General features: G+C 37.0%; 2 protein-coding genes across 2 annotated transcripts; one reads left to right on the forward strand and one right to left on the reverse strand.

Moving 5' to 3' along the window:
* Positions 1–7,925: 7,925 nt before the first annotated feature.
* On the reverse strand, positions 7,926–9,008 carry LOC113702130 (uncharacterized). The gene is made up of 2 exons (XM_027223140.2): positions 8,446–9,008; positions 7,926–8,084 (listed from the first exon to the last, which is right to left on the reverse strand). The coding sequence occupies exons 1-2, from the start codon at positions 8,891–8,893 to the stop codon at positions 8,002–8,004; spliced, it is 531 nt and encodes a 176-aa protein (XP_027078941.1). The 5' UTR covers positions 8,894–9,008; the 3' UTR covers positions 7,926–8,001.
* Positions 9,009–12,307: 3,299 nt separating this feature from the next.
* On the forward strand, positions 12,308–17,783 carry LOC113701413 (uncharacterized). Its single transcript, XM_027222050.2, has 13 exons — positions 12,308–12,717; positions 13,374–13,412; positions 13,517–13,665; positions 13,879–13,951; positions 14,522–14,813; positions 14,902–15,011; positions 15,117–15,164; positions 15,248–15,454; positions 15,718–15,819; positions 15,936–16,066; positions 16,269–16,407; positions 17,323–17,511; positions 17,592–17,783. The coding sequence occupies exons 1-13, from the start codon at positions 12,521–12,523 to the stop codon at positions 17,614–17,616; spliced, it is 1,701 nt and encodes a 566-aa protein (XP_027077851.1). The 5' UTR covers positions 12,308–12,520; the 3' UTR covers positions 17,617–17,783.
* Positions 17,784–19,298: the final 1,515 nt, after the last annotated feature.

Consider the following 19,298-nt stretch of genomic DNA (forward strand, 5'->3'; position numbering starts at 1 on the left):
TTTATTCTTAACTGGATTGAAACAGAACTTGTGAGACCCGTGGTCCCGTGAAGAAATCTAGCAATTTCAAATTGTCAAGATATGCCGCGCAATGATGATCACTAACGTCCAAAGCCCTTAAAATCACTCGAAACATTCCTAAAATGATATTTCTGCAACGCCTTCTTGAAAAAAGATCAAAATCCTCTCGATGATGCTTACGACTTCATAGAAGAAAGTTGACATCAAATTTTCCCTTCATATCTAATGGCACCCACGACCGTCAAAACAAAAATTTTTATTCGGTTGAATGGTTCTCTAGTACTCCAAAACACTTTAAAAAAGTTTTCGTACTGATCCAGCGATACATCTCCATATATTCAATTTTGACGAATGAATTTTACTCAAACATATGAAAGATGGCCTCTTCAAACAATTGCAAAGATGGTTTGATCTCAAACGCAAAAAATCTACCGCAGTATTCTGACACAGTGTCCAATTACATTTTTCACTATTAACGTTTTCAGCTTAGTTTATATATTGGATACAAAGAAAGACACTTCGAATAATCCAGTACAAACTTGACCAAAAAAAAAAACAAGAAGAAGCTAGAACAAGTGTTGGACTTTCAATAAAATTTTTAGAAAATTTCCAAGGTTGATTGAGGATTTGAGCTGCCATCTAAGGCTTCTAGAAAGTAAATTGCACATGCATGTGGACCTCGTCGATGAGTCAAATACCCTTCACCATCCAAATTCAAGATGGAATTATATAGGACAACGGACTTCTGCATAAATTTAATAATGTGACTTATCTTTCAAGAGGAAGAGGGTGTATACATACATACATATAGAGAGAGAGAGAGATGGGGGGGGGGGGACTTGCATGTTAATTACTAGGATGATTCAGAAGCTAAAGAGTGTGTTTGGATTGCAAGACTTTCAAATAAAAATCTCAATTTTTGTTTTGCTTGAGTCATACATATAATTTTCAATCACTTTTTTATCTCTGATACATCACATTACAAAAAGTACTACTGTAATTATTTCAAATAACTTCCTATCCAAACAAATTGTTTTTTCCTTTTTTAAATCTCTTTTTAGAACCCTAATGGATTGAGGAATGCAATATTATCTAGTAGGCATTTCATAATCTTTGGCTCTGTTTGGATTATAAATTATTTGAGATATTTTTACTGTAGTATTTTTTGTGATGTGATGTATGTGAGATAAAAAAATGTGTTGAAAATTGTAATGATGATGTAAACAAATAAATTTTGATAAATAATTCTCAGTCCAAACAAACCCAATTTATTCAAGACAAGAGGAGTGACTAGTGAAGCCTGAGAATGTGTATAGTAGTAATACTACTACTAGGTCGAGCTGGATGCACTAAAAAAAAAAAATCAAGGAAAATGGATTTTATGTCTTCCTTGTAGGAAGATGGTTCTAATATAGAGCAGCATATATAAAGAACGGGTTTTTTTTTTTTTTTTGTCGAAACGATAGATGTGAGTACAGATTCCATCGATGAAGGTCAATTAAGACAGCCACAAATTGTGGCAAATTTGTGGAAGGCAGGGATTGAATCCCTGACCTTCAGCATCACCTTTAATGGTGATGACCACTGGACCAAATGACCAGTGGCATATAAAGAACGGGTTGTAAACTATTTCATTTTAAGGTGGAGTTGTAGAACTCGTATAGTATGGGTGTTTTCCTTGACCCTTTTCCGGGTCAATGATATGAAGAGATATAAGTAAGTATGATGGGCGGAAGGCCTGGCGTTTGGTTTAAGTTGTAGTCATTACTTGATTGTCGAGGCATAGGGCTAGACAACTACATCTGATTTCCGTCTACCCTAAACCATCTAATTCTCACCACCATTTAATGAAATAATTTAAACCCCATTAGATTGAAATGAACTGCAATCGCCCTAAGGGTCTGTTTGGTTGGAAGTAAAATGTTTTTCTTATGAAAATATTTTTCGATGAAGTAATTTTTCATGAAAATCATTTCCCTTTCATTATTTTCGGGTGTTTGGTTAGCTTATTGAAAATATTTTCTTACTTCATTTTTCTGGTGTTTGTTTGACTTTCGAAATATTTTCACTTTTATCTCTATCTTTACTTTCTACACATTATAACTACATACTTCTTTCCATGCAAAATAAGAAAATTTATTTAATTGTTTAACTTTAAAAAATCTTGGAGAAATGTATACATGAATAAAAAATATCTCTTTAAGTAATAAACAAATTGCTGGTCATTTAGTGTCAAATATCAATCACATGCAATGCTTATTGTGACATATATCTTGCACTCTCACTGCTGAAAGTTTCTCTAGAAAAGAATATCCCTATTATACATAATTAATTACTAACATAGGATGAGTAGAATGAGTTTTTTTTTATTTTGAATATACTAGGGGGAGGGTTGGGTGGTACGGGGGAGGGAGTGTAAGGAAGAGGTCTTGAGTTCGAGTTCTCTTGTTTATACTAAAAAAAAAAAAAAAGAACATACTACAAGATGTTTTCAATAAGTTTAGAACATATTACAGGCGGGATGTATGCATTTCGGAAAACAACTTCAATAAGTTTGGAAGGGAAGTTGTTTTCCATAAGATGAGTGAAAATATTTTACATAGGAAAATGTTTTCAGTAACTTTTGTGCAACCAAACACGGGAAATTAGAAAAATATTTTCCTAAAAAACATTTTCACCCGAAACCAACGGATCTAAAGGAAGTAGTTTTTCCAATAATTTTCTGGTAGTAACTTTTCCATCATGTAGAATTTACGGGAATTACCCAAGTATGCCATATTGATTTCTGCTATGCATGCAAAAGAATCCTACGTCCACTGTGCTTTCAAAAGCTTCCAATGACCAGCCTAATGGACGCAGTGATGTATCAAAGCATGGAGGAAACTACTACCCTTTCTCTTATTAGATGGAGTAATCTGCATATTTTTCGCTATAAGGGATTAATTAATTGGTACATTTCTCTTAGTTATAGAGGAATCAATCTGCTTATTCAGAAGTTAGGGCTCCCAGAATTCATATTCGAAAAGCAAGAGCCCGTGCCTATTCGGACCACCAGCCTTTTTTCCTGCAAAAGTAAAAGATAAAAACATACTACTATTTTCTTCCTTCCTATTTTTTTGGAAAATTTGCCAAATTGGTCCCTAACATTTATCAAAAAAACTTGTTTAGTCCCTAACATATAAAATCAGCCAAAATGATCATTCACATTTAAATTATGAGCCAATTTGGTCCTATTGCTCGTTTTTGCTCATTTCTCCGACTAAAAATAGCACGCCCCTCTCACGTGGTCATATCTTTAGGGGCAAAATCGAAAAACACATTTCATTACCGGTTAAAGGTAAAAGGATAGGGGACCACCACCAAAATACACATTTCACCTTTGGCCCTCAAATTACAGTTTGAAGAAACCCTAATTGCATCCCCAAATTAACAAGCATAACTTGGAAATGTACTGCCGATGATGACGCTGACAAACCTGTAGGGTGTGATTGAGAAATGATCGAAAGTTTAGCCAGAAAATCATGAAGAAAATCTTCAAAAAGATGCAGAATGAATAGGAAAATGGGACTTCACAATGGGTTATGGTAAGTTTTTTTTTACCAATGTGGTTAGCAATTGTTGACGAATCTTGCTTAGGACTGTATTTTATGTTAATTAATTGAAGATTGTTCATTATTTTACTTAGTTTTGCTATGGTCCCCAATTTTTATTTAGTTTTGCTGTGGTCCCCTTTTATATTATGTTTTGCCGACGACGGAAAATATGAATTTGTAGAAGTTCTTGGCTTCCTACAGCAGACTTTATAAATAAGTGTCCAGCCAAGGCGTTATTTATATATGCTTTTGCATCAATGTAATCTCTAAACCTTTTGAAGAGTTAATCAATAATTAGTAGTGATAATAAGCATCCAGATGTGGACATGAAAAGAATGAAACTTCCAGGGAATGCAAATGGAGTCTCAATCACTCCATTAACACATGCTAGTGGAACATTAGCAGATTCCGAAATGGACGTCAATTTCATCACCTATACATGCATAAGCAGCTGCTCCCTTACAACAACCTCGCACGCGTACAATTCGCGAGCATGACCTACGTAATAATCCCGTGTAACCATATTAATTGTACTACAGTGAAAAGAGCTAAGCCTGAAATGTTACCGACTTTAGTTCGAGTTTTACCATTGTTATGGTTCATGCTTTGAGACTGGGTTAAAAGATTCGGCTTATAGGATATTATTTGATCGGAGATTATAAAAAGAATTAATTTTTCTTACACTGACAGTGTATACAATGTCAGCGTCGAATGAATGACAAATATGCAAATTGTTAATTTTTTTTTTTTTTTTTTTTTTGTACAGAGTAATTACCTCAATTATCGGTGTAAAGGTTAAGGAAAATAGTCACCAGATACAAGTTGCCAATTGTGGCTTTCACTTCCATCGTGACCGTGTCAAACACTTGCAGCTGAGTGCCCGTTCAACCTAGTTTGTTCCTCAGAGCATCAAAGTCCAAAAATGTTGCTTTCTTCATTTTCTTTTTCATCTTTTTTGGGTAAACTATGTGACATCTTTTTCTTCTTCTTCTTTCCGCTGCAGTACTACTTAGCTCGAGGAAACGTGTTCAACAGCAGCTCCATACGTATTCGGGTCAATTAGAAAATATAACTTCAATTGAGTGCGTCATTAACCATAACTAATATTAGTCTACTTATTAATCATTTAGTGCACTCACAAATTTTTGTTGAAGTGGACATTGTTGAAATTATACTTTTGTATCAGAATATGTTTTTTTTGCTCTTCTCTTACTCGTTACACAAGCATTTTTTTTCCCCTTCCATTTTCCTCGTCATGATTATGGAAATGCAGGCAAATCTTTTGGTCCCTCCCATTTCTTTCTTTCTTTCTTTCTTAAATCTTTTGGGTTGTTTTGATCCTCATATTATTTTAGAATTCACTGCGCCTGAATTATTTACCACTGCTTCGTCAAAGTGATTTCATATCACTTAGTTGTTATGCAATGTACAGCATTATTTCTAAGTTTCTATTTTGACCTGACTTCGATACTTTCTTTTCTTTTTTTTTTTTGGGTCAAATTTGACTTTGATGTTAATAAATTAATATTAACATTTATTCGAAGCATTGGGTGGCCAGATGTAACAATGGAACTCGAATTTTGGGTTCAAATTGGAGAAGTAACAGTAAAGAAATTGCGATGCTTTCAAAGGTCAAAGTCGAACTTAAGAAATATGTCTGCAGGAATGTTTCCATGTAGTGGTCTTGTAACTTCACATGATAGCTTTGAATTAGAAATCGACTGTGCTTATGGAATCAACATTCTTGATTCTTCAATTTACCAAAAAAAAATAAAATTTTTTTAAAACTATTTGCACATTACCCTGTGTACAAAAGATTTGCATCCAACCCAACGGAACCCTAATGTATTTTTTAACAGTGGACAGGAAAACACCTCAATTCTTCGGGTCTTCCCTCCCTATTCGTTCGCATCCAAAGCAATGGAAACACCTCAAAGATGATGCAAGCATGTTTTTCCTTAGTCTGAATATTACGGCATCAGAATATCCGGTCAAAAAAAAAAAAGCACATTTGTTAATCTTCTTCCGCAACCTGCCGTATTGTTGAATATTCGAGAATCAAATCTATACGCACCCAAACTCTCAGTTCCTTTACTAAGCGAAACGACTGCAAAATCCTGGCTTTGTTCATTGCCAATTTCTGCAGTTTCCCATGTCCCGTCTTCTTCTCTTTTGGTCAGAATAGACCTCCAATCTTCTATTACTCTTCAAGTGTGCCTATTGTCTTCAGCAGCCCCCAAAAAAACAAAAAAACACAAAAAAAGTCAAAAGAACTTCTTACTATCTTTGCCCAAAAAAGCTATCCTGACTCAATCAGTTGGGAGAGCACATCAAGTTGAAGCTCTCATCTTGACCGTGCAATCATAAATATCAGCCAAGTTTGGCGCCTGCAGAAATATTCAATTCTCAAGTTTCTCAGCCTTAGCGGTCAAGCCAAACTGCAGCGACGTAAAATTTATCATCACATTCTTCCCGGGCCGGTCTTGAATTGAACGTGCTATCGGTGTTCTAGAATTCTTTTTGGGCACCTTAGTAAGTAGCCTGCATCAGCAATCTTCGTAATTGGGCCTCTACCATACAAATTAAAATTTTGTCCATTAGGTCGCTATTGCCTTTTTTTATTATTATTATTCGACGGGCCGTGGCCCATTTTTTTTTTTAACCAAATTGTTATCGAGAATCATATAGTTTAGAAGAATCCAGAAATCTACAAACATTTGATTTAAGTGGCGTAGATGGGTATATGTGCGTGCGCGGATTTATAAATTTCTCTGATAAGTAAAGAAGCTAAAAGTAAAGGTTTGATTAAACAAGTTTTCGTGATACGTAAAGCAATTGGAAACAGCCCTTACCTTTTCTGGTCATAGAATGGCTCACTACAACATGCTGTTCAAGTAAAAATCACGGCTATTTAAATGTTATTTTATGCGAAATACTAGACGTCAGCTTCCCACATTCAAAGGATCCGAGACGGGCAAGTTTCTTTCCCTTCATTTTTTTTTTTTCATTTTTAAACGAAGCATGAACTAGGGGTGGAGCTGAACCAAGTAGCTCGGCTCGAGCTCGCGAGCTACTTGATCAGCAGCTCGAGCTCGAGCTCGATTGACCAAACTCGATCTCGAGTTCGAGCCGCTCGTTAGAGCTATCGAGTCGATCTCGAGTTTGAAAATATGATACTCGAAAGTTCAACGAGCTCTATCGAGCTTTTTATAATATATATTTTAATTATTATTATTGTGAAATGTCAATAATATCATTTATTTAAAATTATATATAAAATATTAATTTTTATTACTTGAGCTTGATTAGGCTTGACGAGTTCGAGCTTAGTTATTTTGCCTCGAGTCGAACTCGAGTAGTACACTACTCGAGCTCGACTCGACTCGACAGCAGCTCTAGCATGAACAAGTTTCTTTCCTTTCATTTTTTTTTCATTTTTAAATGAAGACTAGTCGTCTTTTTTTTTTTTTTATCAATTGTCACCTTCTATTCTTACTCTTACTTCTACTCTAATCTATTCCAAGGAGTGACACAACTGGGTCAAAAAGAACCAACATTCCTGTGGACCCAGGTCATTTAGTATTTCAACCATCAAGGTAATTTTGTGCAATTTTACAAAAATGGGAATTTCAGTAGAAAACTAGAAATTATTAAATTTTCGTCCTGTGAACTAAATCATCGTACACTTCACTGGGTTACAAAGAAATAAGCAGATGCTTGAAGCATATTAAGGAATTAAGTCGCTTAATTGAGCCAGAATGTAGAGAAGATTATTCAAAAGACAGGAGATACGCTGATCCAATCTTAATACAAGAAGCTAGCAGGTACGTTTTACCCAAAAAAAAAAAAAAGGGGCGGCAAACTTCAACAAAACAAAGAATGAGTATGTTCAATCAAACAAAGGAACGGGCATCATCTTTTCCCACATCATTCATCATGGGCCAGACATCAATGAAATCTAGTACCTCAACCCAAGTGGGAAAAGGTAAAAGCAGATGCAAAAAAGCCGAAGCAAAGCATTAATGTAATACAGATTCAACAACACCAATCATGAAAGCAAGCACCCAAATAGTAGCTAAAGTCAACACCTCAAGAAATTCCAAGATCCTTTTCCCATTAGGTGAGGCACTACCGGTATATTAGTACTCCTACACATAACCAAATTACCAAGCAAGCATGCGAGCAATTAATCCAGTCGGTGGACGTGTTGGATAATTTATGTCAATCAATGTGAAACATGAATAGGAGAACTATCATGACTTCACCAAATTTGTTGGAATTTGGTTACTTTTTCAAACTATCATGAATCCCTTTGGTTGAACAACAACAAGACTTCATCTACTAAGCTGTTCATCTTCATCACCTGTATCCAATTCATCGTCATCATTCACCTTGAAGATTGACGAACGGCACAAGCAACCACTTGTGCCCACTGTCTCAATCTTGTCTTCACCGTTTGTGGATTTTCACCTGTTTCACATACATCCCAATCAAGATCTGATTTCTATCCAAAATCCCATGCCCAAAAAATAAACATCTGTATCAAACTTAAATATCAAAACAGCTCCAAAAACAAATCAACTGAATTTCGAATTAAGGGTGCTTTCTGTTCCCTATAACGAGAAATGGAGTTGGGATATGTACTGTCCACGAAAGTAGCTCAGTCTTGGGGAAACCGAATAAAGAAATCCAATCCTTAATCAATAATAGTGACAACAATCCACACTAAGATTCACATCCAAAAACTAAAACCAGTAATTGAATTAAGAGACCAAAAAAACATTGAAAGAGATGATCCGAAATGAAAAAAAGAGGGTTTTGCAATATATACCTGGACCAAAGATGTTATGAGGGCTGTCAAGAGGGGAAGGCGTGTCGCAGTCCGAGACAGTGGAAGAGAAAGGCGATGCCAAAGTGATATGCTTAGAAACTGTGTCGTTGTAATTCTTGTTTACAGCATAAAATAGTCCATAGGCCGGAAAAGTATCAGACAAACGTTGGTCGATTTTTGGGGAGTCAAAACTGAAACCCAATTCAATACAAGCCTTAAGTTCCTCAAGGTCTTCCTCGGTCACACTCTTACTCCGACGGTTGCAGCGAATGTCGTGATTTCCCTTCCGCCGCTGCCAAGCCTCATCACGATAAGTGTCCGGAGACCAGGATTTTTGTTTGTACAGAGATGGAGTAGGTGTGAGCACTGGCTGAACCTGCCGGGGCTCCGGTATGAACTCCGTTGGGGGAGGTGTGGGTGATGGAGGAATGGTGGGGTTGTGGGACATGATGGAGAAATAATACGTCTCGCCTCTCACCCAGCCCCAAAGGCGGGGAGACGGGGAGGAGGGGCTTTGGCGAAGAGGTCGATGGCTACCTGGTTATTGTCAATTAAAAAGAAGGGTTGATTTGGGTTGAGGGTTTAGTTTATACTGGTCCTCTGAGTCTTTTGTGTGGGGTCTGCACGCTAGGTTTTGGTTGGTCCGGCTCATGATGACCTGTTCCTTCATACATATTTTCTTCATTTAGAAAACACTAAAATAAAAGTGAATTGGATTTGTTTGCTAAAAAATGAAAAATAAATGAGGAAAAAAAAAAAACACACACACACACACACAGTCACACACACGTTATTTTGATATTCAAAGGTGGATTCTCCAACTTGAAGCTGAATAGCTCATCATATGTTATGGCTGCGCATTGAGATTTAAAAGGAAAAATGGTAGGTCCAAATTTAGGTCCCATCTTTTTCTTGAATTTTTAAAAATATTCTCTTGACAATTTTTCTAATATCACGTATACTATATCTCACACGAAATGTATTACTTTTTTTTCTTTACAAAAACTCTAAAAAAAAATAGGACTTGAACAAAAATTACTGTGCAAAAAACAAACAAGTATTTGTACCCTAAAAAGTTGTAATTTTGGTAAAGTAAATTACATTCTTATTTTGGATATTCTGGTTAAGACATGTTGGATGAGTTGACGAAGAAGGTGCAGGGTAGATGAAGATTGTAAATTTGCCAACAATTTTTTCCACGTCCAAAATAACACAATAGTGAGGAATATAAATACATCGACACTAGGAATATTCGGAGTCCCAATTCCAGGGCCAATTATTATAATCAGTGGTAGAACAGCGCAAGTACAGGACGCAAAAGACTAGCGTATGGTTCGGCGGAAGATTATCTTCTTGGGCCGCAAACATGTTGTTTATACGTAATCAGGAAGTATGTATAAGAATGATTGCAATCAGACATTACTGGAAATATGTATAATAAGTCGTCTGATTGCCGGCGCAAAGTATTTGTTTTCTATGCATACGCAAGGATACAAAATAATATGTAACTTTCAGCACAAAATTTAATCGAAGTCGTAAGGCATCCACCTCGACCAAAGCCTAATCTCCTTGAGACAATAGCTCTGTGGTCTTTAATATTTGCGTTGCAACATTACCTGTTGGCTTATTGAAGCTATGATTTTGAGAGGACAGATGATATTGTCACAGCCTAAATTTTATTTACCCGGTGATTTGTGCTAAAAAATTAGATTGCCCTTTGCATTTGGGCTTGAACTTGAGAAGGGCAAATTGAAATTTTCATTTAAAATTTTTTGTGGAAATAAAATATAGGTTGTGGCTTTAACACCAATAAAAATTTAAATTGGCACGCTCTACATTTGAGATCTTAGCAAACTGCTAAAAAGTTAAAACATATAGGTAATAAAAGATCGATAAAGGGGGAATCTTGGATTTAGTATAAACTTTTTTTTCATCGCTTCTTAAATTTTCAACTTTATCCCCACAAATCACTAAATTATAACTCTACCGTCTGATTGCATGTTGCCCATATAGCAAACGGATGTAACAACAACTAATTTTCACCCCCATAACCACCCACAAATATTGTAACCATCAAATTAATTAAAATTCTACTAAAAAAATTTTAAACCATCAAAGTTTATTTTTTTCATTGAAAATTTTTATATAAATTCTTCCATATAAAAAAGTGATTGTTTCTAAATTGCACACACATTGGATGTGCCTCATCACTAGTTTGTATAGTTGTTTTTTATTTAATTTGACCTGAAATATGAGAAGACAAGGATCTTAAACTTCATTGGGTTTGGTCACAGACTTTCAAAGAGCCAACATTAAGGGTTAGCAAAAACACCCGAAACCTATCATATTTGATCCAATCCGACCTAAAAAATAAAGTATCCAATCAGCATTATTTGATCGGGTTGAAAGAGAATGCGACACCAACTCATATGCAGTCAGGTTAGGGTTACATGATTAAGAACTCACAGGCACTTGATCCCCCCGCATATATATATATATATATATATATTTATTTATTTATTTATTTATTTTTATACATATACCACAAATAATGGCCCTGTTTGGCAAATGAGTTTTTGGCCAAATTTATTTCATACTAGTTTTTAAATAATTTTAACTACAATAATCTCAAAAAATTTCTCGAAATTTTTAAACTACATGTTTTAAAATACCCAAAACACACAAAAAAAAAATTCCCTTCCTCCATTTCTCTTTTTCCTCCCCCACATCAACCCCACCATCACCTTCAGCGCTGATTACTTCATCTGATGCCGGCAGAGATAAGTATTTTTTTTTCTCTTCTCCCTTCTCTCCTTCCCTCCCCTCTTTCCTTCTTCTCTTCTCTTCCCTGCCACCTCTTTCCCTCTCATTTTCTTCCCTCGCCACCCTATCCCTCCCCCCTATGCAATTTGGCCGCACGGCCAGATTAGGTCGCCCGATCTGCGCAAGAGGGAGAGGGAGGGTGGCGGGAAAGAAGGGAGAAAAGGGAAAGAGGGAAGGGAAGGAGAAAATGAAGGGAGGGGAAGAGAGAGAGAAGGGAATAGAGGGGGAAGAGGGAGAGAGAGCAAAATGCAAGAAAAAAATTGTTGTTGTTGTTGCTACAGCTTCCAATGGGGGGAGGGAGAGGGAGAGGGAGACGAAGAAGAGAGGGAAGAAAAGAAAAGAAAGAAAAATAAAGAAAGAGAGAGAGAAAGGGAAAAGGGAAAAAAAGTTTTCCATCTTAAAAATTTTTCCTACAACTTCTACAATAAATTATAGTAAAATTTTAGGCAGTGACAAAAAAAAATCATTTGCCAAACGGGGCCAATATTTTTGGAGCTAAAAAAGTAATTTAATTGAACAAATTATATTAAAAATATGAAAAACTATAGTTTGTTGACAAGATCCATTTCTAGAGGTCATGATCTTATTTTTTGGGAAAAAGTTTAATTAATGTAGAATAAATATTTTAAAAAGGTACTACTTATTTTAAATTTTCATTAATTTTGAATTATTTTAAATTTTTTCATTTTTCTTGTATTCTATTCACACATTTGTTTCTTGGGAAGAGACTTTTTTTGAAAATTTTTTTTATTAAGTTTTAAATGAATATGAAAGATATAAAATTAAATTAGTATAAATTAATTAAAAAATTAAATGATAAGCTAGACGGGACGAGTGTCCGTTGACTCGATCCTATCTTAATCGAGTACCCGCTCATTTCTGGGACGGGTAAGAAACAGAACATGTTTGGTTGGGCCTGTGAGCTATACGAACACACAATTAGAACCCAATCCAATAAAATTATACTACGCTTTCGCAGGTATACACGGGCCTGCAGCTTATCTAAATCCGGGTCTCGTCCTCAGCTTCCGCTAGCTTATTGTACACACATACTGGCAATTGTTCGCAGATTTTCTCATTGTTCTTCACTTCTTCCTACTCCCATGTATGACTGCTTAAAATGACTCCCGGGGATTAGGGTTTCTGATTCCCAATTGAAATTCCAAATTTCAATTGAAAGAACAAAAAAGTTACCATCAAACCGGGAACTTGGGGCCGGACGGTGACTGTGATAACCGATTTGATCGGAATTATGTGGCACGAAGCGAGGCGGTCGGAGAAAAAGGTACATGACATGATGGACGCGGCTCGGAAGCGGGCTCAGAGACGCGCTGTCTACCTGGCTAAGAGGCGCGGCGACCCGCAGCAGTCTATCCAAGCCGTCGGATCTCGCTGCCGTATCTATCGTGACGATGCTCTCTACCACGCCACCCAGGATCAGCAGGGCCTGTATGAATCATTTACTCTTATTATATTCTCATTTCTCCTAGGACTACAATTTCCCCTTATTGAATTCCTGCATATAGCGAGCAGTTTTATGTTTTCTTTTACGTTTCTAAGGATTTGGTAACTGGAAAGTGAAATATACTTTTTCTAAATTTGTATTAGATTAGCGTTATATTTTGTGTGTGGCTGTGGATGTCATTTGTTGAATGTGAAAGTTGGCAGATTCGAGTAATGCCCTGGGGCGCGTGGCGGTTTATGTGAGTTGGTGACTGGTGAAACTATGAGAGTTGGGAACTGCATGTAGTGATGTGTTAAGAAATTGAAAAGGGATAGTATATTAGTATGTATTGTTGGACCTTTGTACCTATTTTGCGTTTGCTTTGTAAATTAGGTGGCCTTGACCTATCTTGGAAAGAAGTTCTACCATAGCTTCTGTTTTCGACTAAAGGATACTGCTTTAGTAAATAAATTATCTAGGTGTGTTTCTCGAAGCTTGATTTATATCAAAATATGCATATCAATGCGGGAGGGAGTTTATTTTTTGAAGCTTCTTTTCTCTGGTTCTTTACTTTGTGTATGCAAAGTACTTCAGGTTGTTTCTGACTTGATCATTTTGACTTATGACATAAATCTAACCTTTACGCTGTCCTTTTGACCAGGATTCCATGGAACGGAAAGCAGGATATTTTGATTGACAGGTACTTAAACCTTTGTGATCCGACTATTTTTGCTAAGTAGGAATGGGGTTGACAAGCTGGACTGCATATTTACTGGTCTAACTGATCTAATTCCTTGTTAACAGATTTGATGGTCGTGCTTTGCTTGATTTTATTAGAGATTCTAGTTCGAGACATATTCGGGTTCCTGAGAAGTCTGAAGAAGAGGAAGAATTAGAAGAGTTTGTTAATTTTGAGCGTTATCGGGATTTAATTAAGCATCGGCGTAGAGGATGTCGGTACTTTTTGGAATTTTTGATGATCTATTAAATATATGGCATTATAAATAGCATATGTCAACCATCAAATTTTTCTGTCCTTTGGGATTCAATTATGCAAAGTAGTGAATTCATGCTATGCTCTCCATTGTTCTTAGTGTTGGATACCACATCCAGTCAAAAGATGACAGCTTACTACACTTCTTTGAGCTAACACTTCCTACTGACAGTTGCCGATGATGAAGCTTTGCAACATGTTGATCAAGAGATTGAGGCTAAGATCAACCCTTTTGGATCAGACAGGTTCAAGTTTATTTGTCTACTGTATTTGCCTGCAACATCATCGTGACTTACAATTATGCGCTTAGTTAGTTCCTTTGAGGATATAGACCTTTCTTTTGCTGTACCATTGTGAGAAATTCAAAGTTGCTACTGGTACCAATTATCTTTGACTACGGGATAAGAAAGGAAAACAAGAAGGGATGAAGGGGCATGCTGAAAAAGAATTTGGCTATACTGGTTTGTATGACCGGTTATGTGTTCAGTAATATTGTGAAATGTTGAGTTATTGTAGTGACCTTGGGTTTTGAGTTCTGGTGTTGGACAAGATTGAAAATAGTGAAACTTTTGATTTTTGTATTTATTCTGTAATTAATGTTGGTTGGCACGTTTCTTAGTGGATCTTTTGATAGAACTTTATTACAACAATCAACTTTTTTCAAACGTGGGCAGGAGTTCTTTATGGTAACTCTGTAAGCAGGTGTATATATCTCGAATTGTGAAGCTGCAATGTCATGATTCTAGTTATTTATGTACACGTTTACTTTGTATTTAAGTATTTTTGACGTGTGTATTGTTTTCCAAATGATATAGATCTCATCCTCCCCAGCCAGTGGCAAACAAGGGGTCATATTCACAAGTTGGTTTCTCTTATGATGGAGATGGGAAAGAGGAAACCCACGACTCAGATGGTGAGGAAGAGGATGAAGATGAAGACGATGAAGATGATGATGAGTTTAACAGTGATGACAGCAATGATGTGGGAATGGAGTCAATTGCAAAGGAATTTGGTGTTAAGCGCTATGGATGGCTTGTATACATGGATAAGAAGGCTAAAGAAGAAGAAAGGAGGCAGAAAGAAGTTATCAAGGGAGATCCTGCAATTGTAAGTTTTCCAAAAGCTTGGTTATGATAGAAGGATGCAATATATGGATATATCTTTCAGTATCTCCTGATAACATTGGATTTTGCAGAGGAAGCTGAGTCGGAAGGAAAGAAGAAAGGCTTCTCAGATGGAAAGAGAAAGGGAAAGAGAAGCATCTCGCATTACTGGTACTAGAGTACTTCACCGTGATCCTTACCGGTGAGCACCCTGAATTTCTTTTTGTGTAGTTATTGGAATAAGGATCAAAGGGAGAAGTTTTTATATTGGATTGTGTTTGTTATATCCTTTGCTTGCAATTTACAGTGAGCCCAGAAGAAGCCCTACTTATGAAGCTTATTCACGTTCTAGACGGTGAGTTTATGCTTATGGTGATGTCGTACTTTTGAATGAAGTGGTACTTATGCAATACTAGTAAACCTGTATTATTTTGTCAGGTCAAGGTCAAGGTCTAGATCTTACTCACCTTCCCACTCAAGGCGCAATGCTCGTGGAATGCATTCTGATGATGTTCATCGAAGCAAAGATAGAGCTCCTAAGATAGAGTATATAACAGAGTTTGGAGGGTCTGATGGAAATGAACCAAAATTTGAAGGATATTCTCCACCACCATCTCCTCCAACCCAAGCTGATGCACTGAACCGGTCGGAGCACTCGACCTTTAATTCTTGCAAAGATATTGGACAGTTTTTCTCTGCTGCAGCTTATCGTCCATTTTGTTACCTCAGACAAACTTATGTGGTTTAGAATAGATCACTTCTTAGGGTTATCAGCATAACTGCCAAGAGGGAGAGGGAAGGAAGCTTCCTTTCTGAAGCACATTTTCCCCTGAATTAACATAATATGACTGTATCCCAGTTACCAGGATGTTACAAAGGAATTCTCTAATGTTTCTGATTTCATGCAGGCCATCATCTGGTCGCATACTTGAGGCTCTCCATGTAGATCCTGCATCTGGTGTATCTCTTGACAAGGAAAAAAATGCCAAATTGTTGAAACCACCAGCAAGGTACTAAAAGCTATTGTTGGAATTCTTAATTATACTTTTATGTTGGCATGTGTAATCAATGGACATGCATGTTCATGGTAAAACTGTGAATGTTCAGCGTTTCATTTGCTTGGCAGCACATCCTCAGCGTTAGCCAAATTAAGCAAGGCAACTAGCAGTGGCAGCCTCACTAAGCAACAGGTGGAGAAGAAGGAAACGCCACAAGAGCGGCTAAAACGGATTATGAGCAAGCAACTAAACAAACAAAGTATTCATCCTCCCTTGTTATATAGCATATGGACAAAAAGTTCATGTGCAATTGTGTGGAAAGTATATATTGAACTTTAATTTGAGTTCACAGCCTGCATTATCTTTTCTCGAAAGAACACAAAAATTTTACCTTTGATCAATGGTGTGGACTTTTTCTTTTCTTTTTTTTTTCCTGGTGGCATAACTGGTTCTTGTTGCAGTTAAAAAAGATACAGCCGTTGAAATGGCTAAGAAAAGAGAACAGGAACGACAGAGGCTTGAAAAACTTGCAGAAACAAGTCGTGTTAGTCGATATCGTCATCGCAGTCGAAGTAGAAGCTACAGCCGATCTCCTTCCAGGTAGTGTGCACTGCTATTTGTGTTTAATATCAAGCTATGCAGCTTTTAAGCCACATGGCAACATGTGCGACATGCAGTACTTTGGAAAAGTGTTAATTTGTCAGGAAGGTGTAGCTCCACAGAATATGTAGTCATGCTTAAATCTTTATTGCATTTCTGTTGCCTTCTGTCCTTTGTCTCTTGGTTTAGCTACTTTTGTCATCCAATGGTGGTATCGTAGCTTTTATTGAATCTTTACTAGTTTTCTAGATGTCTTTGAATCCAATGGTGGCATATTGGTTTAGCTTTTTGTCATCCATGTTAATTTGAATCTTTACTAGTTTTCTAGATGTCTTTGTACGGTCCCTTGTTCTACCTGGGAAGTCAGGCACTCAAAGAAATTATGTTTCAGATATAATTGAATTGAGCATTACGAATATGAAGCGTCAACTGGGTTATATATCTGAAAGCTATGGTAGTCTATATTCTCTTTTGCTGCAGCCCTAAGAAAGCTGCTTAAGAAAAGTGATGCATAATAAAGTTGTTTCAGAAGTTGAAACTTTTGTTTAAGTTGCAAAGGCAAAAGCTATTATTAGTACCTCCATGCTGCCTCCTAGGATCAGCTCTAATAAGCTTAAGAGGTTAAAAACGGAAAGAGAGCTACTGAAACATCATTTTGCTTTAAAAAGCAACTGAAACAAGCTATTTAAAGCTATCTATTACAAACTATACAAAATGTTAGGTTTCGGTTTTTTAGGGGTTGGGAGTAGGAAGGGAGAAATACTCTTCACGCATATATTTTTTTTTAAAGCATCCATGCTGTTAACTTTTTCATTTAGATGAGTTGTTGTGGTAATTTGGTTTTCATCTCGTTTTCTTGGTGGTTGGAATAATTCCTACTTCGGTTCTCTAAATAAGTTTTGTGTTCTTCAACAGAAGGTATCGTCGAAGTAGAAGTCGAAGCAGAGGTGGGGATTCTCAACGACGTCGCTCTCGCTCCCGCTCCCGTTCTCTGTCGGGCTCCTCCTCCTCCTCGCATTCACATTCACGTTCACGTTCACAATCCCGCTCTTACTCTAGCTCGCGTTCTCACTCGCGCTCTATTTCTCGCTCTGGCTCACCTCGGTATGTTAACTGCTTTCATTTTTTTTTGTGCAGTGGAATTTTGATGTTTAGTCACTTACATAATTCTGGGTGTTGCACAGGGCAAGAAGGCGATCGAGATACTGAAGATTAATTTTGAAAAGGGATGCAGATCATTATGTGCTAGTGTCTATGTTGGAGTGTGGTTTGAGTTGAAAAATTCATCTATTTGGGATTCTCTTATTTTTCTTTTCCCCTTTAAATGTATTAACTGAAGTAATTAGAGTATATAGATAATGAAATTTCCCTGTGAATTTCTGTTCTCAGCCATAAACGGGGCGGGGGTAATAACTAAAGTGATACAGGTAGGGAAATTGGAAGTGGTAAAAGTTGTATCAGTTAAATTTTGTTTACTCGAGAGCTTGTTGACACGGTAGATTGGAAGTGCGAATCGTTTAAACCATCAGTAGTAATGTCAATGAAGGGGGGCAAAAAAGTGGGAAGAAGAAGAGCTGGCGGCCTAGCGTGAATGACTTGAAAGAGAATCGGTCGTTTGAGGTCTTCCATTCCGTTTTGTCTTTTCATGGTTCTAACTTCGCATCTCAAGCATCCCGTGTTGGCCACGGATTTGGCAGCGAACCCCAAAGAAAGCAAATCTTGCCGGTGGAACTTTGCTTTGCCTTGCTTTATTGTGCCTCTGAATCACGCTCACTCATCGAATGACCTCCATGAAAATGAAAGAGATGCTCTTTTCTCCTTTTAACTTTCCATTTTCGGACTTTATTTTGGTTCACAAACCTCCTCTACTCAAAAAGCTCTCTGTTGTAGCTATCTATAGGTTAGACGATATCAAAAGTTGAATCACCACACGAGGGGCTTCCATGCTACTTTAGTCTCTTTTGCTTTCGAGTGGCTGCAGAGGTTTTAGGCCGGCGACCTTCCCTGCAGTCCCATCCTAATCCTAAATCCTAAACCACCCTACGCCTAATCCTAATCCCATATAAAACTATTACAAATGTGGGATCCACATCCCACCGGATCGAGAAATGAGGTCCTTCCTTCAAACTCCCACAACTCGACAAGGACATGCCCGTGGCTCGCTCGCCCTCCCTCTCCCTGGGAAATCATTTTATTGAATATGGAAAACCAACTTTAAAAACCGTTTGTTGTTTCACAATTTTGTTAATTGCTTAACTTGCTCATCGAGTAGTAAGCCACCGGAGCGGAGAGTGCCATTTCTTTTTCAATTTATTTGGAGAACCATACCACCATTAATCTTTCCATACCCCACCGACTAACTTGAAATATCATACTACATCTAATTTTATCAATCGATAGCTTTCAAAAAGGGCTCTTTAGATTAATTAATTCTCAAAGATTGTGCAGCTTTTTATACTGCACTCCATTCGTGCGTGCGTGTGTGTGTGTCTATATATATATATATATATATATATATATATATATATAAGTGGCTTGGTGATGCAATCTATTCTTCGGGAAACCACCTCTGGTTAAGCTGTAGCCAATAATTATTTCTTTAAGCACGTAGACAACCTACCTATTTTGGATCAATTTTTAATTATAAGGACGTTGATGGGAAGCACATGGGATGGTGAATCTCTCTTCGATAAATAATACTATATGTGTATATATATAATCTTCTCGTATGAAATGTCTAATGCTGCTATTTGTGACTATAATAAGACCCTACCGAATGATTCTATCGTAGTAAACATGCAATCTCCTCTCTTATTATAATCGTTAGGGCCCCTTAACTACTACCCTTGCAGCAACTTAGAAGATCCCAAATAAATCACTTTCTTTTTTCT

This window comes from Coffea arabica, chromosome 7e, assembly GCF_036785885.1.
Source record: "Coffea arabica cultivar ET-39 chromosome 7e, Coffea Arabica ET-39 HiFi, whole genome shotgun sequence".
Lineage (NCBI taxonomy): Eukaryota > Viridiplantae > Streptophyta > Magnoliopsida > Gentianales > Rubiaceae > Coffea > Coffea arabica.